Raw genomic sequence first — 24,079 nt, forward strand, 5'->3', positions numbered from 1 at the left:
AAAAAAAAAGAAAGAAAAAAAAAAAAACTGTTAGGTCCCTAACAAAATATCTATCTATGATTCCAGATGGCGAATCAGCCAAGTATGAACAACAGGCATCAGACACTCCGTGGTTCAACCTAAAACTTATCTGTCACAACCAAGAATAAAGTGACCATGTCCACAAGTTGAGTTTATAGACAAGAATGAATTTCGGTGGCACAATTCGGCTAAACCCTGTTGGGGTTTTTGTCTCCTTCCTTATGATTGTACTCTTCCTCCTCTATTTGAGATCTGGTAAGTGTGCTGACTACGACATTTTTTTAAGTAATTGACAACGGAAATGATGGAGGTCTTATATTTCTTCCTTAAATCAAAGAAGGGACAGGATAAATTAAAAGAGAGAGAGAGAACTGCAAACTTTAAACACACTTGGCTTTAAAAGTCCACTTTGAGGCTTACTCTGTAGGGGCAAACAGTCCTAAAGGATGGGTCCTAATGGTAAACATTAATTTACACTAGGTAATAAAAAATGTTCTATCCTATTATTTCCAGGTAAACAACCAGATGAAGTGAAATACGTGTTCCAGAAAAAATCCCTTGACAAAGTCAATCTCAAGAAACTTCTAATTGCCGCCATCCAAGCTGCAGAGAATGGTGGCAAAGAAGTAATTAAAGTTTATCTGAATGGAAACTTGAATGAGAAGAGCAAGGGAAAAACATTGGAAGGAGCAAATGATCCAGTGACCGATGCCGATATGAAGTCGCATTGTGCCATGTACTATTCGCTGGTGGATCAGTTCCCCAATATTCATGTAAGAATGGTTTTTTCAACTTCTGTCTTGTATTTTTATTGCAGAATAAAGTACAACTCTGGTCGTCAAATTTATAGGTAGGCAATAACATTCTCCATTTAGGTAACTCAGAGCAAAAAAGAGAAAGAGATTTGATAGAGGGAGTCATTACAACTTACAGAGGTCTTATCCGAAATTGAAGAGAGAAAAGGGGCAAGATTGGAGAAAGTCAGCTGGTCTAAGAATGAACCTGATCTGTTTATGATGAAGTTTGGGAGTATCAAACCTGTGACCTAGTGCTTACAAGGCACATGTAGTACATGTACTATCTTCTAAGCTAACTAGTTTTTTATTAAAAAAAAAAAAAAAAACTCAAAACTATTTATTTTAGTTCGAAATGTCAATCGGACTTCGGGTTTTCAAAATGAGACTTGTGGGCGGAGCTTGTGAATTCTCGTCGCTCATTGGTCCAACGCTACTTGTGGGTGGGGCCTGTGTGGAACTCTTGTCGCTCATTGGTCCGCTGCTTGTGGGCGGAGCCTGCGTGGAACTCTGATCACTGATTGGTCCGTGAACGCTTTTCCCTTCAGTCAGCGTGGAAGGTGGGGCTTGTATTGAAGCTCTGTTCAAAGCGTTTGACTGTGAACCGTTTTCTCGCGTTGATTCAGCGTTAGCACCATTTCCATTCACAGTGTTGAGCGGGCCACCGTTTCCTGCTAATAGATTAGAATTTCGGGAGTTTTCGCTTTTCTTCGTCCTTGAACAACAGGTATCACTTTGTTCGTTGTTTATCACAGTCTGTCCAGAGGCGTTTTTGGTCAGTTTTCCATTACTGTTGTTTGTTCCAATAAGTTTGTCCAAAATATTTGGTGTTTCTTTTCCATTACTGTTATTTTTGCCGATAAGTTTATCCAAAATGCTCCCTGTTTCTTTGTTTGGTGCGATGTTTTGGTGGTCTAATATCGCGACCAGCTTGTCGCCAAGGTTGGCACAGTTGTTGCTAATGTCACCACACTCATAGATGCTCACACTTAGGGGCGTATCGCGAGGGGCATCTATTTCACCATCAACAATACAGTGCCGGTCGTCTTCTTGCACGAACCGAATGACACCTGGAAATTGAATGAAAATTAATGTGAAGTGTTAGAGTGTCTGCCTCGTAAACGCTAGGCCGCGGGTTCGATTCCCGCCCGGTGCAGATTTTATCCCGATGGGATAATGTTCGTTCTCGGAACGAGTGGCTTTCTCCTATCCCGTCTTCCTTTTCTCTTTGATTTCGGGATGATAAGACCTTAGCAGTTACCTACTATTCTCTCTGTCAAAACTATTTTTAGAAGCATGTCAAGTGTTCATTTTATTTCCATGAGTCTGGCTGGGAGACTTAAAACAGGGAGGACACCAGCCTGAAATTTCCCTTGGTAAAGAAATAGCAAAGGTTAAGGGCATTTTTTTTTTTTTTTTTTTTTTTTTTTTTTTTTTTTTTATTTTAAAAAATGAGGTGAAAGTAAGTAAAGTCCTCAGAACAATAAAAGCACTACTTGGTACTTACCTAGAGTGTCCTAGGGCCTCCTACTCTTCTTTTTCTTCACCTTTTCCCGTGTTCAGACGGGGTCGGCGTTTTTTGTAAGCCTTTCAATCAGTCCTATCTAGGGTGATTGCTTTGGGCTGACATTTGGGTTTTGGCTACAAAATTTTATGAGTGGATGCCCTTCGCACTCAACCTTTGCTATTTTTTTTTTTAGGGAAATTCCAGGCTGGTATCCCCCAGCCAGACTAAACTGGTATACTCCCTGTTTAAAGTCCCCCAGTCAGTCTAATTAACGCACTAAGCACTTGATGGACTTGGTTTTATTTTATTTTACAATTAACGGCAAACGAAAATTTTTCATTACAGAAAACCTACTTGACTATGTAACAACCATGGTGTGCGTAGCAGTGCGTGGTGTTCCTGTGATAGGAGTTATACACAAACCATTCAGTGAACAGCCGCATCAGACCTACTGGTCTTGGAATCAGCGAGGTATGAGTTCGAGTCTCCTCCTGCTCAAACACACGGTAAGAATTAAATTATGACTTTCTCCTAACAATTCAGGCAAACACACAATACACCCTACTTGGCTCTTGCGACTTAAAAGTTTTTCATACAATACACAGATATATAGGTACTCCATAATGATAGTTCTCTGTAGTTTAGGGAGTTGACATATTATATTGTTTCTATTCCTTATACCGTGTGGTTCACATGTTACAGAGGAGTGAGTCGAGTGATTCACCCAGTATTATCGTGTCCCGTTTTAAAATGATTCAATAATTTATAGCGCGTCTGCCTTGTAAGCGCTAGATCGCGGGTTTGATTTCTGATGGGGCGAACATTATCTAAAATTAAAAGGTCCTAAACAATTAATCTAAACAAATAAGGTTCGCTCTCAGAACGGCTGCCTTTCTTCTATCCTCGGAACGGTTCGATTTCGGGAATATAGGACCTCCGTTCTTACGATTCCCTCCATCAAACCTCTTGAAAAAAGAAGAAGAAAAACTGTCAGTTTCCCTCGGGGATAAAATTCCGAATTGGCGGCAAGAGGAGGGATGGAGGAGGAGATGGGAGGGAAGAAGAGGAGAAAAGAGTAAGAGGGAGGAGGGAGGTGAGGGAAAGGGGGGGAAGGGAGGGGAGAGAAGAGGAGGGGGAGGAGGAAGAAGGGAAGACCATAGACTTTAACACGATATGTTTATCATGGCGATGAAAAATAATAATATTATCTACTGTAACAATTATTATTATTCTTATTCGGAGACAAGATGAAGGAAGTGTATCCACAGAAAATATACAGTGTGTCCCAATCAAGTTTTTTCCCCCTCAAGAGGTTTCATAGATTTGCCTTGTTGGAAATGGGAATAAAATTCTGGAATCTAACTAAACTATTAGGGAGAGAGAGAGTGAGAGAAGAGAAGAGAGAGACATCAGCTTGGGATAAAGTTTGCCTAGGCCGGGCCCCACAAATTGATTTTGAAGTCCGTTTAGGTTAAAAACCCTTGTCTTGGATTGAGGAATCTGATCGTTTGATTTTTTTTTTTTTTTTAATCAACCAATCAAATTGCGTAATCCAAAAGTTCAACTCTTTTTGACATTCGATCAGTAAAATCCGAGTGAGGTCTACAGTTCACTGAACTACTAGCGCACAATTTGAGGTCATCCAGTATGATATTGTGCGGCACAGACTTCTTTCTTTCGTGGTGTTTTGGGCCAGGTGCCAATCCCGAAGAAAATAAACAGATGAGAGAGAGAGAGAGAGAGAGAGAGAGAGAGAGAGAGAGAGAGAGAGAGAGAGAGAGAGAGAGAGAGAGAGAAAAAAAAAAACTTAAAATAGTACTTGAGGAAAACAATAAAGATGACGTTTAAACTGTTGCAAGAGGTTTCTTCTAACCTTCTTTCAATCAATTACTTCATTTCTAGTTGTCTTTACCTGAGAGAGCTTTTTGGACTTTTTCTACACAGGATTCACAGGTCATTTGAACGGCAAATTCAATCTTCATTTTGAGGAATTCCCTTTAACTTGTAGGTAAAATGATAAAAGCAGTCACTGGAGAGTATAATCTTAGAAAAATGGAAATTTGCAGGAATGTAAAGGAAAAACTTCTTGGGAGTAAAAAACAGGTAAAAAGAAAAAGTTACCGGAAAAGCCGACCGAAATCTGAAAATTATTTTTGTCCAAAATTTTGAATTTTCGCGGTTCACCCGTTATCAATTTTGCAGTGTTGCCAAACTCATCACGAAAAATATGAGTCGACTCACGGAATTCTTTAGTTTTTGTACGGAATTCTTTAGTTTTTGTACGACTATACAGATTTTATTATTTTTTTTACTTTAAAAGTTTCTGTTTTCAAAGTTTTTCGATGAAATTTCAATTATTCATAAAAGTATTCAATTAATGAATGAGTTTTTCAAAGAAAATTTCTGCTTCAAGAAAAAAGTTTTCCTGTAAAATTTGTACGGTCCTTCGTACAAACGTACGGTACCTACTGCAAAAAGAGGTGTACGGTAAATCCCTTCTTGCACGTCTGACAACACTGGTTAACAAAGGTTTCGGGTTTCCCTGGGCTGTTATCAAAAATTATCTTTTGTCAGTGATTGTGCTTATCAGGTCTTATCAGGGTAATTACCTAGTTAATTAATAAAGTGCGAAAACACAATTAATCCCCGATGATCCAGGATCCAGACATTTGAATCACCATTAAATTTACCCTCTGTGCTGATGTAGGTATTTAACATTTGACAAGTGAACTTTTATGAAATGCTTTGTTAGGTACATCAATCAGGTAAGACCAAATCTGATGACCAAACAAAATTTCGTCAATAATCAGATTTGTCCATTGAAACACAAACAAAATCAAACCTCTACTATGTGCTATGTGGCATGTAGTAGGTATAGTGTAGTAGCTCACACTTTGGTTCTTTTGTTAAGTAGAAATTTACTTTGGAAAATATGTAAGTTGAAATGTTGGAAGGATCATGGATTTTGTGTAAAGAAGTGTCTGTAGGTTTTGGGATTAGTACCTTGTTTTTATCCTACCTGAATGCTTCAATAGAGATGTTTTTGGGACTATGTACTTAAATGTTTGCTCCTTTACTGATTCTTTTTCTCATCTTAAAACAAAAAAAAAAGAAAAAAAAAGAAAGAAAAAAAAAAAAAACTGTTAGGTCCCTAACAAAATATCTATCTATGATTCCAGATGGCGAATCAGCCAAGTATGAACAACAGGCATCAGACACTCCGTGGTTCAACCTAAAACTTATCTGTCACAACCAAGAATAAAGTGACCATGTCCACAAGTTGAGTTTATAGACAAGAATGAATTTCGGTGGCACAATTCGGCTAAACCCTGTTGGGGTTTTTGTCTCCTTCCTTATGATTGTACTCTTCCTCCTCTATTTGAGATCTGGTAAGTGTGCTGACTACAACTTTTTTAAGGATTGATAAGGGAGACTGTAGCAATGGAGGTCTTGTACTCCTGAAATCAAAGAAGGGACATGGTAAAATTAAAAAAAAAAAAAAAAAAAAACTGAACCAAGTATGAACAACAGGCATCAGACACTCCGTGGTTCAACCTAAAACTTATCTGTCACAACCAAGAATAAAGTGACCATGTCCACAAGTTGAGTTTATAGACAAGAATGAATTTTGGTGGCACGATTCGGCTAAACCCAGTGGGGGTTTTTGTCTCCTTCCTGATGATTGTACTCTTCCTCCTCTATTTGAGATCTGGTAAGTGTGCTGACTGCAACTTTTTTAAGGATTGATAAGGGAGAATGTAGTTATGTAGCAATGGAGGTCTTGTACTCCTGAAATCAAAGAAGGGACATGTGAAAATTAAAAAAAAAAAAAAAAAAAAAAAAACGCAAGCATTAAACGATAAGACCATACCAGTTACAGTTCCCTCTGTCAAATCTCTTAAAAAAGAAAATGAATTGGTCGGTTTGGGTAGGATAAATTTCACTCGCGGAGCTAATCGAGTTGCAAAGCACAAGTTATTTAATATTGTTTTATTGATATTTATTAGAGCAATGCAAACGAAGGCACAAGTTAAAGGATGCCGAATCACCGATAAACTGAATTCATTTCCAGCAATTTCCTGACTTGCCGATACTTTGTCATCAAAGGCTGTTTGTTGTGAATGAATCATTTAAGTCACGTGACTAATGCACGTACTTGCTTGGGTTTTTGTAAACAATGATTTTTTTATTTTTATTTTTTTTAAAGAGGTTTGATAGAGAGGAGTGTCCCCTTTGATAGAGGGGACTGTAACTCCCAAGGGCTTATCGTCTCGAAAGCGAAGAGAGGGGGATAGGATAGGAAGGAAGAAAGCGGTTTTGAGAACAAACCTTACCTATGTGTTTAGGATTTTTAAAGTCCACCCAGGACGAGAATCGAACCCGCGACCTAGCGCTTATTAAGAGAAAAAGTTTAGATTTATTTGGCTGCTCGAAGAAAAAATAAAACCTTAATTCAGCCAGCCTAGCCGGAAACAGCCTAGTTATCTTGAAGCGCAGCGCCCTTGTGAGTGCTAGGTCCCGGGTTCGATTGCCGTCCGGGGCGAACCTTATTACAAACGGATAAGATTCGTTCTCGGAACGGCTGGCTTTTTCCTATCCTGTCTTTCTCCTCTATTCGATTTCATTTCCTCTATAGATTTTCATTTTTATTGACGCAAAACATCACAGTTCCTACCTACACCTATAGTTCATCCAGATCAATGTGACAGCAATGAGTCATCAACCCAAAATGAAGGAACCAATCAGATTGCAGGAAATCCTTACATTGTTGCAATTCAGTTAAAGGTCTATTTTTTGATAAACTCTCTCTTTTAAAATGCAGAGGTAGCTCTAAGTTCAGAGGTTGGATTCCAGAACAGGTAAGGTGGATATCGCCTTACCTGACTTTGTTTCACTGTCGCAGGAAGCACTGTGCAATATAGCTTCCCCTTTTTGAGATTCTCTATCATTGCACATGTGACATGTTTGGCAACAATGCCTATTTTTTTGCTGTCACATTGATCTGGACACACTATAGGTACCTATTCTATTCTAATTATTCATATGTAGGTACCTATAAAACACCCTACACATACGTACATACGTACACCAAGAATGAGTAAGTAGATGTGTATTTTAATTTTAAAATTTCAGTCGTAAAAACATAAATAGGTAACCATTACTTAGTTTCTAATCTTATAAATTAAAACTTTAAAAGCTAAGCCAACCCTGATAACGTGTTTTTAAAACCCCAAAACAAAATTTAATTTCTAATACCCAAAACATACTTCCCTCTCTCCCTTCCTCTCTCTCTCTCTCTCTCTCTCTCTCTCTCTCTCTCTCTCTCTCTCTCTCTCTTACTCTCTTTCATTATTTCTTCCTTTTTTTCTCTCTCTCCCTTCCTTCTCTCATTTCATTATCCTATATTCGCTCAGTTCTCATCTTCTCCTTCTCTTTCATTCCCTCCCTCTTTCTCTCTCTCTCTCCCCCCCTCCTCAGTCCTCCCCCTCCCCTCACTTCCCCCTCCTCCCAGGTCCCGCGAGAGGTCGCTCTCTCTCCTCCCATATCGTCACGCCATCACACGCACAAATAACTTTCTTGTTCTCCGTCACGCCGGCAGATCGCGCGATCACCGCGCACGCCAGTCGATTATTCGCGCCGTCTTCAATGACCAAACTTCGCCCGACAATGCCCGAAATGTCAATCGGACTTCGGGTTTTCAAAATCAGACTGGTGGGCGGAGCCTGGGAATTCTCGTCGCTCATTGGTCCAACGCTGCTTGTGGGCGGAGTCTGCGTGGAACTCTGATCACTGATTGGTCCGTGAACGCTTTTCCCTTCAGTCAGCGTGGAAGGCGGGGCTTGTATTGAAGCTCCGTTCAAAGCGTTTGACTGTGAACCGTTTTCTCGCGTTGATTCAGCGTTAGCACCAATTCTATTCACAGTGTTGAGCGGGCCACCGTTTCCTGCTAATAGATTAGAATTTCGGGAGTTTTCGCTTTTGTTCGTCCTTGAGCAACAGGTATCACTTTGTTCATTTTTGCCGATAAGTTTATCCAAAATGCTCCCTGTTTCTTTGTTTGGTGCAATGTTTCGGTGGTCTAATATCGCGACCAGCTTGTCGCCAAGGTTGGCACAGTTGTTGCTAATGTCACCACACTCATAGATGCTCACACTTAGGGGCATATCGCGAGGGGCATCTATTTCACCATCCACGATACAGTGCCGGGCGTCTTCTTGCACGAACCGAATGACACCTGGAAATTGAATGAAAATTAATGTGAAGTGTTAGAGCGCCTGCCTTGTAAACGCTAGGCCGCAGGTTCGACTCCCGCCCGGTGCGAATTTTATCCTGATAGGATAAGGTTCGTTCTCGGAACGGCTGGCTTTCTCCTATCCTGTCTTCCTTTTCTCTTTGATTTCGGGACGATAAGACCTTAGCAGTTACCTACTATTTCTGTCAAAACTCTTTTTAGAAACATGTTAAGTGTTCATTTTATTTCCATGAGTCTGGCTGGGAGACTTAAAACAGGGAGGACACCAGAATAGCAAAGGTTAAGGGCATTTTTTTTTTTACTATAACCAAATCTCAGCCCAAAGCAATCACCCTACTAGCTTAGGCTGATTGGGAGGCTGACAAAAAACATTGACCCTGTCTGAACACAGGAAAAGCAAGGAAGAAGAAGACTTCTCATGAAATGATCCTAACTCACCTTTTATATTTCCAGAACTGAATCCTGTATTTCCACCTAACATGGCCACAGCTGCTCCGAGCTGTCCGTAGCCTCTGAGTACAGCTCTCATTCCCGTTGCTTCAATTTTATCTTTGATGAGGCTCTGTGGAAGGTCGGTGTCCACCATCACTGTGTTACTTTGTAGATCTACATCAAGCTTACTTATCCCATCCAATCCTGTAAATGTAAAGAGATAATTTCTATATGATAAATGATAATAATGTAGGTAGGTAATGTACCTACATAGGTAGTTTTTTCTTTAGAAAAAAAAGAGACAGTTCTTAAAAAAAGGTTTAATTAATAGAGGGAACTGTAACAAGAGAGGTCTTATAATAATAAACTCTTTATTGTTGAAAATTCATACAACACATAAAGTACAAATTTAACAAAAGGTGGGATTATTGCCTTAGGCAATCTCTGCCATCCAACCCAGATAATCCTACTGTTCTGAAATTGAACATGAAAGGAAGACAGGGTACTTTTGTGCAGAAGTCATGTCCGTGGAATATTGCTACCAAAGGAACTGGCACAAACGAGCAGTGACCAGTGTTATTATAGGGTTAGGTTAAACGCAAGAAGGAGTTTCCACAATTGGAGCAGTGATAAGTGTTATTATAGGGTTAGGTTAAGTACAAAAAGGAGCTTTTCTTTTCCATGGATGTGACTTCTGCATAATTACCAAAGACAGGAAGCCAGCCAATCTGAGACCAAAGCTCAATTGTGTAGATTAAATTTCAACTCCAGGTGGGAATTGAACCTAAGACCTAGCTCTTACAGGTTGTGGTTATGTACCGGGTTGAGATAGGCTTGGACTAGGTGAGACAGGACATTGTTTTTACAGTTTGGCATGGGAGTGGTAACTTAAAAACAAGGCAAGTTTACCAACCTTGCCTTCCCCAACCTGGTACATAACCACAACCACAAGGTTGGTGTACTAACCTCCTAACTAACTAGGCTGGCTTGTAAGCTCCTCAAAAAATTCAATTGGGTCTGTTTACAAGTATGTACCTACCTACTTGAATTGATTTAAGATGTTGCAATGTAGGTAATTATTTGTACTTAAGTGTGTATATACTTAATATGTTTCATAAGTATGTATATAATTTTGAAAAATTGGCTACATTCACCCCAACGTTAACACAGACAAAAGTCCATAACGTTGGGGTATATCCACTAAAATACAAATCACAATGTCATAATATATTCTTATTAAATTGTAACGTTAGTTGATGTCTAACCAAGTAAATAAAATGAGTAAACAAGAAGGGAGGCTATCCTATCCAGTCTGGAAACTTTTTTTTTACAAGACATTAAAATTTATAGATTTTGAGACACATTTTTTCTACAATTCCCATTCTTATATTATTTGATTTCACTAAAAGAAATTTGCTCTACATGTAGACAGCAGACACAATTTTTTACACACAGCCCAGATATTATTTCTAGATCTTCAATGGGGTTTTTAATCCCCAAAGAAGGGAGGCTATCCTATCCAGTCTGGAAACTTTTTTTTTACAAGACATTTAAAATTTATAGATTTTGAGACAAATTTTTTCTACAATTCCCATTCTTATATTATTTGATTTCACTGAAAAAATTTTGCTCTACATGTAGACAGCAGACACAATTTTTTACACACAGCCCAGATATTATTTCTAGATCTTCAATGGGGTTTTTAATCCACAATCCTTTCGATACCCTGAGATAGGCAACATGCCTCTTTCACACAGAAACTAACAGAAGTAGTACCTAAGTACTCTTATCGAAAACACAAGACCTTGATTAGACAGCTAATATCGGGGTAAAAAGGGACTTTTCAGTCCTTTTTGAAATGGGTTTCTTTGATGATTGTGATAGTTCGCATTATTTGTTAAATTTCTATTGTTCACTCCTTACCACTAAACAAATGAACTCCAAATTCTTCAATGTTCAATAACCTAAGGTCCCAAGCTCTAACTGAGAATATGCAAGAACTATTCAGGAATTCACAGTTTATGTACATTACGTTTAATGTTAACAAACTGGCCAGTACTTTGAGATGAACCTAATAAAAACCCCGACTCATTGTTTTACATGAAGTAAACATAAAGATTTGACATTAAGAACTTGGTGAATGAAACAGGAAGTAGGGCTTTATACAGACTGCAGGTATGCAAATAATCAAATAACTTGTAGGTAAAATGATAAAAGCAGTCACTGGAGAGTTTAATCTTAGAAAAATGGAAATTTGCAGGAATGTAAAGGAAAAACTTCTTGGGAGTAAAAAAAGGGTAAAAAGAAAAAGTTACCGGAAAAGCCGACCGAAATCTGAAAATTATTTTTGTCAAAATTTTGAATTTTCGCGGTTCACCCGTTATCAATTTTGCAGTGTTGCCAGACTCGTCACGAAAAATATGAGTCGACTCACGGAATTCTTTAGTTTTTGTACGGAATTCTTTAGTTTTTGTACGACTGACTGTGCGATAATGAGATCTATACAGATTTTATTATTTTTTTTACTTTAAAAGTTCCTGTTTTCAAATTTTTTCGATGAAATTTCAATAATTCATGAAAGTATTCAATTAATGAATGAGTTTTTCAAAGAAAATTTCAGTTTCAAGAAAAAAGTTTTCCTGTAAAATTTGTACGGTTCTTCGAAGAACCGTACAAATACGATCGTACAAACGTACGGTACTGCAAAAATAGGTGTACGGTTATTCGGTTAATCCCTTCTTGTACGTCTGACAACACTGGTTAACAAAGGTTTGAAACTGTTATCAAAAATTTATCATTTATCTTTTGTCAGTGATGTCTTACCAGAGTGATTGGCTTATCAGAGTAATTAATTACCTAGGTAATTAATAAAGTGCGAAAACAGAATTAATCCCCGGTGATCCAGACATTTGAATCACCATTAAATTTACCCTCTGTGCTGATGTAGGTATTCAACATTTGACAAGTGAACAATGCTTTTTGTTACATCAATCAGGTAAGACCAAATCTGATGACCAAACAAAATTTCGTCAATAATCAGATTTGTCCATTGAAACACAAACAAAATCAAACCTCTACCATGTGGCATGTAGTATAGTGTAGTAGCTCACACTTTGGTTCTTTTGTTAAGTAGAAATTTACTTTGAAAAATATTATGTAGGTAAGTTGAAATGTTGGAAGGATCATGGATTTTGTGTAAAGAAGTGTCTGTAGGTTTTGGGATTAGTACCTTGTTTTTATCCTACCTGCTAGCAAGGGAAATTGCAGGCTTTTATCCTCCCTGTTTAAAGTTCTGTTTCTAACCTATCCTGTCTTCCTTCTCTCTTCGATTTCGGGACGATAAGACCATAGCAGTTACAGTTCCCTCTGTCAAACCTCAAAAAAAAAATAATAAAAAATAATGCCATGTATTATTTTTATTTAATGTACAGGCTCTATTACTATCCGTGTCCCCGTTCGGTTTCAGGTTACAAGGCACTCGAAGTGGCCGGTTCGAACGCCTCCGCGTACATTCACTCCACCAAGATCAAGAAGTGGGACATTTGCGCGGGCGATGCCATTTTGCGCGCCCTCGGCGGCCAAATGGTCACGCTGAACGGGGAGCGCATTACGTACGACGCGCAAACGAACGTGGTGAACTCTGACGGGGTGTTTGCGTACAGAACGGAGCGCAAGGGATTGTGGCGCGTGTTGAAACATGCGCCACCCACCGGGAGTGATGGGGCTTGAAATGGTCCCCGGAGCGTGAAGAGCGAAAGGGTGTTGAAATGGTCCCTGGTCCATGAAGAGCGAAAGGGTGTTGAAATGGTCCCCATGCCGGGAGGAGCGACAGGGTCTGGAAGTTTCAGGACTTTCTTTGAAGGTTTCGGTCTGTGAGAACTGAAATGGTCTGAAAATTTCCGAATTTTCTTTTGATCCATGAGAAGTGAAATGATCTGAAAATGTTGTGTTATCAAACCCATAAAATACATGAGACCTTGTTTGGACTGGAATAAACTGTCCCATTATTCCCAGGTAAACAGCCAGATGAAGTGAAATATGTGTTCCAGAAAAAATCCCTTGACAAAGTCAATCTCAAGAAACTTCTAATCGCCGCCATCCAAGCTGCAGAGAACGGTGGCAAAGAAGTAATCAAAGTTTATCTGAACGGAAACTTGAATGAGAAGAGTAAGGGAAAAACATTGGAAGGAGCAAATGATCCAGTGACCGATGCCGATATGAAGTCGCATTGTGCCATGTACTATTCACTGGTGGATCAGTTCCCCAATATTCATGTAAGAATGGTTTTTTCAACTTCTGTCTTGTATTTTTATTGCAGAATAAAGTACAACTGTGGTTGTTAAATTTATAGGTAAGCAATAACATTCTTCATGTAGGTAACTCAGAGCAAAAAAGAGAAAGAGATTTGATAGAGGGAGTCATTACAACAGAGGTCTTATCCAAAATTGAAGAGAGAAAGAGGGCAAGATTGGAGAAAGTCAGCTGGTCTAAGAATGAACCTGATATGTTTATGATGAAGTTTGGGAGTATCAAACCTGTGACCTAGTGCTTACAAGGCACATGTAGTACATGTACTAAGCTTACTAGTTTTTTCTTCTTAAAAAAAAAAAAACAAAACTATTTATTTTAGTGCTATCATAGGCCTGGTATTGCTTCAAACTCTTGACTTTTTGCACACCTCCCAGCACACTTTTTTTTTTTAATATTATTATTTCAACTTTGTATTCCAGATAATATCAGAGGAAAACATCCCGCGTGACAAATGTCAAGCCAAGATGTCTCCATCGGTAAACCCTACCATGGATGAAGAAGGTCTGAACAATATAGAAGCTAACGCAATGCATGTAGAAAGTGTAGCCGCTGAAGATGTGACTGTATGGATTGACCCACTTGATGCTACGCAAGAGTTTACTGGTAAGATAAATTGGGCTGAAATCTAAGGTATCAAAGCTCCCGTCAAAGTTTGAGCGAATTTAGGGGGCACGGTTGGCCCAGTGGTAACGCGCTTGCTTGCCATGCAAAAGGTCCCCGGGTTCGAATCCCACCATCGACAAAAAATTGTACTCGTTTTTTTGATTGCAAATATTTCAACGGGTTACTTTCTGGTGTTCTTGTGTTGACCCAGCACCTAAATGGGAAGTATTGTGTCTCTTCTCGCCCATCTGATGAGAGGCATACTACGGGATGGGCATGCTACGACACAGGCCACAAGCGTCTAATGTAGCAGTTGTTCCATTGCTACGAAATAAAAACGGCGGTGGAACACTCATCTTTTTTTTTTTTATTTTTTTAATGAGGTGAAAAGTAAGGTCCTCAGAACAATAAAAGCACTACTTGGTACTTACCTAGAGCCTAGAGCATCCTACTCTTCTTTTTCTTCACCTTTTTCCGTGTTCAGACGGTGTCGGCGTTTTTCGTAAGCCTTTCAATCAGCCCTAACTGGGGTGATTGCTTTGGGCTGACATTTGGTTTTGGCTACCAATTTTACGAGTGGATGCCCTTCGCACTCAACCTTTGCTATTTTTTTAGGGAAATTCCAGGCTGGTATCCCCCAGCCAGACTAAACTGGTATACTCCCTATTTAAAGTCCCCCAGTCAGTCTAATTAACGCGCTAAGCACTTCTTGGACTTGGTTTTATTTTATTTTACAATTAAGGGCAAACGACAATTTTTCATTACAGAAAACTTACTCGACTATGTAACAACGATGGTGTGCGTAGCAGTGCGTGGTGTTCCTGTAATAGGAGTTATACACAAACCATTCGGTGAACAGCCGCATCAGACCTACTGGTCTTGGAATCAGCGAGGTATGAGTTCGAGTCTCCTCCTGCTCAAACACACGGTAAGAATTAAATTATGACTTCCTCCTAACAATTCAGGCAAAAACACAATACACCCTACTTGGCTCTTGCGACTTAAAAGAAGTTTTTCATACAATACACAGATACATAGGTACTCCATAATGATAGTTCTCTGTAGTTTACGGAGTTGATGTATTATATTGTTTCTATTCCTTATACCGTGTGGTTCACATGTTACAGAGGAGTGAGTCGAGTGATTCACCCAGTATTATCGTGTCCCGATCTCACGCGGGTAAAGTCAAGGCTGAGCTGGAGGCCAAACTGGGATCCAAGCTTCAAATTATCACCGCTGGGGGCGCAGGTAACCCATTCATTTATTTGTTTGTTTTTCTGTTTATAATTTTAATTTTATTTAAACATTTTAAACCAACCTCAGTGGTGCAGTGGTTAACGTGTTGGACGTGTGGTTAACGTGTTGGACTGCTGGAGGTTGGTGGTTTGAGTCATAAAATCTATCTAGATGTAATAATAGGGGAACGATATTTTTGGGGTGGGCATGCTACGACACAGTCACACAGACCACACGAGTCTAATGTAGCCGTTGTTTCATTGCTACGAAATAAAAACGGTGGTGAAACACTCACCTTTTTTTTTCCAGAGGTTTGACAGAGGGAACTGTAACTGCTAAGGTGTTGTCCCGAAATCGAAGATAGAAGGAAGACAGGATATGAAAAAGCCAGCCGTTCCGAGAACGAACCTTATCCGGTCAGGATAAAATTCGCCCCGGGCGGGAATCGAACCCGCAGCGCGCTTACAAGGCAGACGCGCTACCAACTAAGCTAACTGGGCTGGCAGCTATTTCTTTAGCAAGCGCAACTTGAGCCAAAAGTAGAGAGAACACTGGTATCAACGCAAGGAGTTTTCCACATTTATGACTTCAAGATTTGCAAAACCTCTCTATATTCCAGAAGAGGTTTGACAGAGGGAACTGTAACTGGTGAAAGGTCTTATCGTCCCGAAATCGAAGAGAGAAGGAAGATAGGATAGGAGAAAGCCAGCCGTTCCGAGAACGAACCTTATCCGGTCAGGATAAAATTCGCTCCGGGCGGGAATCGAACCCGCAGCGCGCTTACAAGGCAGACGCGCTACCAACTAAGCTAACTGGGCTGGCAGCTATTTCTTTAGCAAGGGAAATCGCAGGCTTTTATCCTCCCTGTTTAAAGTTCTGTTTCAAAATTTAATGGCATGTATTATTATTATTATTTTTAAAAATTATTATCTTTTTAAGAGGTTTGACAGAGGGAACTGTAACTGCTATGGTCTTGTCGTCCCGAAATCGAAGAGAGAAGGAAGATAGGATAGGAGAAAGCCAGCCGTTCCGAGAACGAACCTTATCCGGTCAGGATAAAATTCGCTCCGGGCGGGAATCGAACCCGCAGCGCGCTTACAAGGCAGACGCGCTACCAACTAAGCTAACTGGGCTGGCAGCTATTTCTTTAGCAAGGGAAATTGCAGGCTTTTATCCTCCCTGCAAGCTAACTAGGCTGGCTATGTATTATTTTTATTTAACGTACAGGCTCTATTATTAACCGTGTCCCCGTTCGGTTTCAGGTTATAAGGCACTCGAAGTGGCCGGTTCGAACGCCTCCGCGTACATTCACTCCACCAAGATCAAGAAGTGGGACATTTGCGCAGGCGATGCCATTTTGCGCGCCCTCGGCGGCCAAATGGTCACGCTGAACGGGGACCGCATTACGTACGACGCGCAAACGAACGTGGTGAACTCTGACGGGGTGTTTGCGTACAGAACGGAGCGCAAGGGATTGTGGCGCGTGTTGAAACATGCGCCACCCACCGGGAGTGATGGGGCTTGAAATGCTCCCCGGGGCGTGAAGAGCGAAGGGTTGTTGAAATGGTCCCCGGTCCATGAAGAGCGAAAGGGTGTTGAAATGGTCCCCATGCCCGGAGAAGCGACAGGGTCTGGAAATTTCAGGACTTTCTTTGAAGGTTTCGGTCTGTGAGAACTGAAATGGTCTGAAAATTTCCGATTTTTCTTGACGTTTTTGATCCATGAGAAGTGAAATGATCTGAAAATGTTGTGTTATCAAACCCATAAAATACATGAGACCTTGTTTGGACTGGAATAAACGGGCTTTTTGGTCTCATTCGAGCAGGGTAAACAAGGTATATTCTATTCTTCCTCGGCTCTCTACTGGTAGGGATCATATTTTTAGAAAGAGTTCAATTGTGATACACAGTTTGACATTTGTGATTTGTTTATTTCTCAATTATTGTTTGTTACAAGTATCTGTGGATTTCATTCTCAGATATCTGTGAATGTTTGTCTCTCTAGTGACGAGTACCTACTCTAGTAAGTACTCAAATGATTAATACAGTAGGTAGGAACTTTGAATACTTGAGTAGTCTAGTTCCAAAAGTGGACTTTTTCAGGGAAAACACGAAAAACTCATATCTTTTGAAACAAGCAGCCGATTTTAATGTTTTTGGTCTTGAAGAAAAGCTAAAATCCAAAGGAATTTGTCGGTATATATATGGTATTTCTAGCAAAGTTGACATTAATTTTATTAGTTTTTATATTAAGGTTAAAATTCCGAGATGCCCAGTTTTGGCACCGAAAACTCGATTTGCTCCCTTTTGGAACGGGGCTACTCAAGTACTCAAATTACTAGTAGGTACTTTGAGTACTTGTTTTGTGCAATTTTAAATGTTACTATTTAATACACGATCCGAATGATTCCTATATTTTTTTGTTAAAAATGTGTTGTTGTTATTTTTCTTTCCTCGACTTTTTCCAGCAATTTTCCGTCACTGTATGCCTGCTAATATTTTGGAGAGAGAGAGAAACTGTTAGCAGACTTTGACCTCGCCGGGAATCGAAGCCCGGGCCTCCGGCCTGCAAGCCTACTAGAGTGATACCCTCTTAGCCACGGAGGTTGCTTAAAAAAAAACATGTCACACGTGGCTTCTACGAATTTCCTTACGATCATATCGATAAAGGTCGACATACGACCGCGTGTAGGTAGGTATTTATTATTACTACTATCAGGGCCGTATCCATTGACCAGTACACCACCAAGACGGTAGTGCGCACAAGAAATACGATCAATCATCCTTATCCGTAAGTATAAATGAATATGGGTATTAAGACTATCAAGTATAATCGCGGATATCATCAATTAAGTATATTACCTGCACAATTTTTTTTTAAGCAATTTTAGTGTTTACTTATAATATACCTACAGCCAGCAGCCAGCTTAGTTAGCTTGGAAGGTATCGCGCCTTGTAAAAAAATCTGGTGTGAACATCACACGACTTTCTATTACATTTGCAGAATACGTAGGTATTCGAACCCGCAACTTCTCAACTGTAAGTCGGACAGTTCTAAAAGTTTCACCATTCGATTCGGCGTGAAAAATCACATGGGATCAACTATTCACATGCTTACTTGTTAATGGTTCACAAATAAAAGAGAAATTTGTTGACACAGGGGAGTATCGAACCCGCAATTTCTCAACTGTAAGTCAGAGAGTCCTAAAAGTAGCACCATTCGATTCCGCGTGAAAAATCACATGGGATCAACTATTCACATGCTTACTTGTTAATGGTTCACAAATAAAAGGGAAATTTGTTGACACAGGGGAGTATCGAACCCGAAACTTCTCAACTGTAAGTCATAAGAGGTTTGACAGAGGGAACTGTAACTGCTATGGTCTTGTCGTCCCGAAATCGAAGAGAGAAGGAAGATAGGATAGGAGAAAGCCAGCCGTTCCGAGAACGAACATTATCCCATCAGGATAAAATCCGCCCCGGGCGGGAATCGAACCCGCGGCCTAGCGCTTACAATGCAGACGCGCTACCAACCAAGCTAACTAGGCTGGCTATGTATTATTTTTATTTAACGTACAGGCTCTATTATTAACCGTGTCCCCGTTCGGTTTCAGGTTATAAGGCACTCGAAGTGGCCGGTTCGAACGCCTCCGCGTACATTCACTCCACCAAGATCAAGAAGTGGGACATTTGCGCAGGCGATGCCATTTTGCGCGCCCTCGGCGGCCAAATGGTCACGCTGAACGGGGAGCGCATTACGTACGACGCGCAAACGAACGTGGTGAACTCTGACGGGGTGTTTGCGTACAGAACGGAGCGCAAGGGATTGTGGCGCGTGTTGAAACATGCGCCACCCACCGGGAGTGATGGGGCTTGAAATGGTCCCCGGAGCGTGAAGAGCGAAAGGGTGTTGAAATGGTCCCTGGTCCATGAAGAGCGAAAGGGTGTTGAAATGGTCCCCATGCCGGGAGGAGCGACAGGGTCTGGAAGTTTCAGGACTTTCTTTGAAGGTTTCGGTCTGTGAGAACTGAAATGGTCTGAAAATTTCCGATTTTTCTTGACGTTTTTGATCCATGAGAAGTGAAATGATCTGAAAATGTTGTGTTATCAAACCCATAAAATACATGAGACCTTGTTTGGACTGGAATAAACGGGCTTTTTGGTCTCATTCGAGCAGGGTAAACAAGTTATATTCTATTCTTCCTCGGCTCTCTACTGGTAGGGATCATATTTTCAGAAAGAGTTCAATTGTGATTCACAGTTTGACATTTGTGATTTGTTTATTTCTCAATTATTGTTTGTTACAAGTATCTGTGGATTTCACTCTCAGATATCTGTAAATGTTTGTCTCTCTAGTGACGGGTACGTACTCTAGTAAGTACTCAAATGATTAATACAGTAGGTACTTTGAATACTTGAGTAGTCCAGTTTCAAAAGTGGACTTTTTGAATACTTGAGTAGTCCAGTTTCAAAAGTGGACTTTTTCAGGGAAAACACGAAAAACTCATATCTTTTGAAACAAGCAGCCGACTTTAATGTTTTTAGTCTCGAAGAAAAGCTAAAATCCAAAGGAATTTGTTGGTAGGGGAACACGGGGTAAAATGGCACCTCTAGTACTTATGAGGTAAAGAAATGAAAGTCACACAGATGTGTAATTTTGTAACAAAATAAAGCATAATTTTAGCTACAAATTAGATCAGACAAGAACGATATATGTATAACTGGAAAAAAAAACTAAAAATATTTTAATGAGGGTACTAAAAAAGACCGTTTTGCCCCAAGGCTGGGGCAAAATGGTCCTATACCCCATACGTGCAAAACACCATGGGGCAGAATGGAACCTAGGGCACCATTCTCTCATTACCATTCTGCCCCAGACGGTATAAAAACATTTTGCCCCAAACCGTCAGGCATTGCATCAAGCACTCGTGAAATCGAAAAAACCTCCGTACTCCTCGAAAACAAAAGATAAAAGAATCAACCACAGATCGAAACAAAGATAACACTTGCAGGAATAGTTCCTAGTCCATCCCAGAGAGCTCAGCACTTTCTAGCTCCTAAAAAGGGCGGGTGATCGTTTTGCCCCGATGTACCGTTTTGCCCCGCGTTCCCCTACGTATGGCATTTCTGGCAAAGTTGACATTAATTTTATTAGTTTTTATATTAAGGTTAAAGTTCCGAGATGTCCAGTTTTGGCACCGAAAACTCAAGTTGCACCCTTTTGGAACGGGGCTACTCAAGTACTCAAATTACTAGTAGGTACTTTGAGTACTTGTTTTGTGCAATTTTAAATGTTACTATTTAATACACGAGATCCGAATGATTCCTATATTTTTTTTTTTTTGTTAAAAATGTGTTGTTTTAATTTTTCTTTCCTCGACTTTTTCCAGCGTTACTGTATACCTGCTAATATTTTGAGAGAGAGAGAGAAACTGTTAGCAGACTTTGACCTCGCCGGGAATCGAAGCCCGGGCCTCCGGCGTGCAAGCCTACTAGAGTGATACCCTCTTGGCCACGGAGGTTGCTTGAAAAAAAAGAAGAAAAAAACATGTCACACGTGGCTTCTATGAATTTCCTTACGATCATATCGATAAAGGTCGACATACGACCGCGTGTAGGTAGGTATTTATTATTACTACTATCAGGGCCGTATCCATACCACTAATTGTGCCCTTGATACTTGATAGCGTGCGGACCTCTTGACTTTTCATAGGAAAGAATAATATTAATAGGTAAAAAAAGGTATCATCGACAAAAACATCAACAGTGGTGTAAGACTACAGCAGATCGGCATATAGTAAACGGATTTCTAGCTTCCCCTTTAAAAAGCTCACCACACGCTACTGTTTTAAACCTTGCTCTTGCAAATAACTAAGATTACGTTGGTATTGGTATTGGTACTATGTAAGAATTTGCCCTCTAGTCAGTATGAGCAGTTTTATGCACGTGGTTTTCTGGAGTAACTTGATATGATGATATGTGTACCTACCTACTTTACTTACCTATTGTAAGGATTATGCGATTTATGCGTTTATCTGTATGTAAATTCTAAATTAAATCACGAAGTTTATTCCTTGTGCTAAAGCGGAGCTTCCTTAGGTACAGTTTTTGTGGATATCACATCGTTACTAAGTGTATCTCCTTTGCAATCAATTTCCATACTTACTGCCGGGTTCTGACAGGCCGCGAGGGCCCAAGACCTCCACGAACCAGTCTTCTCCAGAGTTCTCGATTCTGGGCGAATTCGATCCAGCTCTCTATGGAAATCAAAATTTCCATAGGTATTTAATAATAACCATATTTCAATAATCTTTTTACACTGGTAATGCCGTCACTGGTCGCTACTCGATTAAAGTAGCTACTTAAATGTCTTTACGAGGCTGAGTGCACGCCGAACTTCAAACACAGAGCCGAAAAAAGTTGATTCCGCCCGGATTCGAACCCGGGACTCTGGAGTGCAGATACTCACTCGGCCACGGAGAATGGTCTTTTCACATGTTTTTTTTTTTTTTTTTTTTTTTTTTTTTTTGGACTTTGGGTATTTCTTTTTCGCATGTGTTTCTTTTTCACATGTGATTGCAATGATTGCATTGAACTACGCGAATAATAGGAGGTTGAGGTTACCATGTGGTCTGCAGTTTAGCTCACATGGTCATGAAGGTAACTATACATATTTTACGCTACCTGTTTAGTGTTTACACTACAACTTAACAATACGGAAATTACCGATTTGAATTCTCAATTACAGCTATTACGTGTAGACAGCCTATACTTATAAAGTACCTGTAGGTACCTTTCTATTACTACAGTATAGCGAGCTATACTAGTAATGAAAGTATTGCGATCGGTCCAATTTTTATTATTATTATTATTTTCATATTTTTTTTTATATTTTGTGGTATGTTATTTTATTATTCTTATTTTTGTAATACACAAAATTATATTAACAAAGAGGTGCTCTATTAAACTGTTAGTATAATGGAACAACTTGTTCTAAGCTGACAGCATAAATAAAGCACTACTTATACTATTATACATACATATACAAATGTCTTTTCCCAATTAGTTATTACTTCTTATTACAATCCTAATAGGTAAAATAAACTCATATTATAGGTATTTACCTACTTGTTATTTACCTACCTTCTACATAATCTACATATCTACAACAACGCATAAACACGTTTATAGTCTGTTAGAATAGAATACACCCTGTCTATCTTGCTCAAATGAGACTAAAAAGTCCCTTCCTGGTTATGGATGATAAGAAGACTAAAAGACCTTAGAAGTTAGGTACCTATAGTTCCCTCTATCAAACCTCTAAATACAGCGCGAACGACCTCTAGCTACTGCCCGTAGTGTTAAAGCGCTTTATGGAAAAAAACCTCTAAATAAAATAATAAAAAAAAAATAATAATAAAAAAAAAAATCGAGCCGGTTCTGTGCTTGGATTTCGGGGTGCACTCAGCCTCGTGAGGACAATTGAGTAGCTACTTTAATGAAGTAGCGACCGGCGGCATTACCAGAGTAAAAAGGAAAATTTATAGATATCTCAGAAATAGTAAAGGAGGCTCTTAGTAAGGCTGTGATATTCGCAAAAATTGTGAAGACGCTCTCAGCTTCACCACAAATAGGTAAATCATGATTTAGATTTTAGATTTTTTAATAAAATACTCAAGGTGTGATAAAAGATAGGTATATGTATCTAAATGATACTGCTACGGAAGATCTTTCCTTGAAAATATTCTGGAATGTCTGAAACCATAAATATCATCGCCAGCCTAGTTAGCTTAGTTGGTAGCGCGTCTGCCTTGTAAGCGCTAGGCCGCGGGTTCGATTCCCACCCGGGGCGGATTTTATCTAAAACGAGATAATTATTATTTTTGTTTTATGTAAAATTAAGAAAAAGAGAGGGGGGGAGAGAGAGTTGAAGAGAAGAAGAAGAAGAAGAAGAAGAAGAAGAAGAAGAAGAAGAAGAAGAAGAAGAAGAAAAAGAAAGTTGGAGAAAACGGAGGGAGGGAGAGAGAGAGAGAGGGAAGAAGGACAGAGAATAATCTTGATTAGAGACGAAAAGCCTTTTCGTTAATTTTCCTCTTTCTCTCTCTCTCTCTCAGATCCCCTCTTTCTCTCTCTCCCTTCCTTTAATTTCTCCCTCTCTAAAGTTTTTTCTCTCTCTTCTTTGATTCGTTCCTTCTTCTTGTTCTCTTCTTTTCAATTCTTTCTTTCTTATTAATCTCACATTTCTCTTCTCTGTGATCGTCTTTGTTTTCCTTTCAATTCTTTCTTCTTAATTTCAAATTTCTCCGTACGTTATCTATTTTCTTCCATTTTCCCTTCTTCTTCTTCTTCTTCTCTTCCTTCTTCTTCTTCTCCCTCTTCTTCTTCTTCTACTCCTCCTTTTTGGTAAAGTGCAACCTCAGTTCAGTCCTCCTTCTTTTCCTTCTTCTTATCCTTGTTCTTGTTCTTCTTCTTCTTGTTCTTCTTATCCTTGTTCTTGTTCTTCTTCTTCTTATCCTTCTTCTTCTTGGTTAAAGCGCATCCCGCTTTCAATTTTCTAATAAGCTCAAGTTAACCTGCTACTCTGGGTTGTAAATAAACATCTTAATGCAACCCCCCGAAGTCTCGGATTAAACATGTACGTCTAGTATACAGGGTGAGCCATTAGTTATAGAACAAGAAAACTATGTACATAGGTATTTCTAGAACTATATAACAAGAAAATACTCTTAGATTTCTTGGAAGATGTATTATTATGTATGTATTATTATGTATTGTATCCATCTAATTTGACGTTGTACCATACTTTATATGTAAAAGTTTTATGTACAATAAAATATTATTAATTTTTTTTGACATAAATACAGAAATCATAGAATTGAATTGAATTCTTGTTCTTCTTCCCCCCCCCCCGTGTTCAGATGGA

General features: G+C 39.5%; 4 protein-coding genes across 4 annotated transcripts in view; all 4 read left to right on the top strand.

Moving 5' to 3' along the window:
• Window positions 1-88, top strand: part of LOC113467995 (ubiquitin-like) — a 592-nt gene extending 504 nt beyond the window's left edge. The window contains exon 2 of the mRNA XM_026824584.1: window positions 67-88. Within this exon, the coding sequence (XP_026680385.1) occupies window positions 67-88 (22 nt within the window). The remainder of the gene's footprint in view (window positions 1-66) is intronic.
• LOC113467996 (putative inositol monophosphatase 3) lies at window positions 46-1,070 on the top strand. The gene is made up of 3 exons (XM_026824585.1): window positions 46-276; window positions 535-803; window positions 1,044-1,070. Exons 1-3 carry the CDS (start codon window positions 186-188, stop codon window positions 1,068-1,070), a joined length of 387 nt encoding a protein of 128 aa, XP_026680386.1. The 5' UTR covers window positions 46-185.
• A 1,564-nt stretch (window positions 1,071-2,634) lies between these two features.
• On the top strand, window positions 2,635-3,084 carry LOC113467997 (putative inositol monophosphatase 3). Its single transcript, XM_026824586.1, has 2 exons — window positions 2,635-2,828; window positions 3,025-3,084. The coding sequence occupies exons 1-2, from the start codon at window positions 2,694-2,696 to the stop codon at window positions 3,082-3,084; spliced, it is 195 nt and encodes a 64-aa protein (XP_026680387.1). The 5' UTR covers window positions 2,635-2,693.
• Window positions 3,085-4,837: 1,753 nt separating this feature from the next.
• Window positions 4,838-20,375, top strand: LOC103510561 (putative inositol monophosphatase 3). Its single transcript, XM_026824587.1, has 8 exons — window positions 4,838-5,025; window positions 5,502-5,711; window positions 13,022-13,281; window positions 13,738-13,921; window positions 14,689-14,849; window positions 15,049-15,169; window positions 16,420-16,680; window positions 18,750-20,375. Exons 2-8 carry the CDS (start codon window positions 5,621-5,623, stop codon window positions 19,031-19,033), a joined length of 1,362 nt encoding a protein of 453 aa, XP_026680388.1. The 5' UTR covers window positions 4,838-5,025; window positions 5,502-5,620; the 3' UTR covers window positions 19,034-20,375.
• Window positions 20,376-24,079: the final 3,704 nt, after the last annotated feature.

The sequence above is a fragment of the Diaphorina citri genome, unplaced genomic scaffold (assembly GCF_000475195.1).
Source record: "Diaphorina citri unplaced genomic scaffold, Diaci psyllid genome assembly version 1.1 scaffold618, whole genome shotgun sequence".
Lineage (NCBI taxonomy): Eukaryota > Metazoa > Arthropoda > Insecta > Hemiptera > Psyllidae > Diaphorina > Diaphorina citri.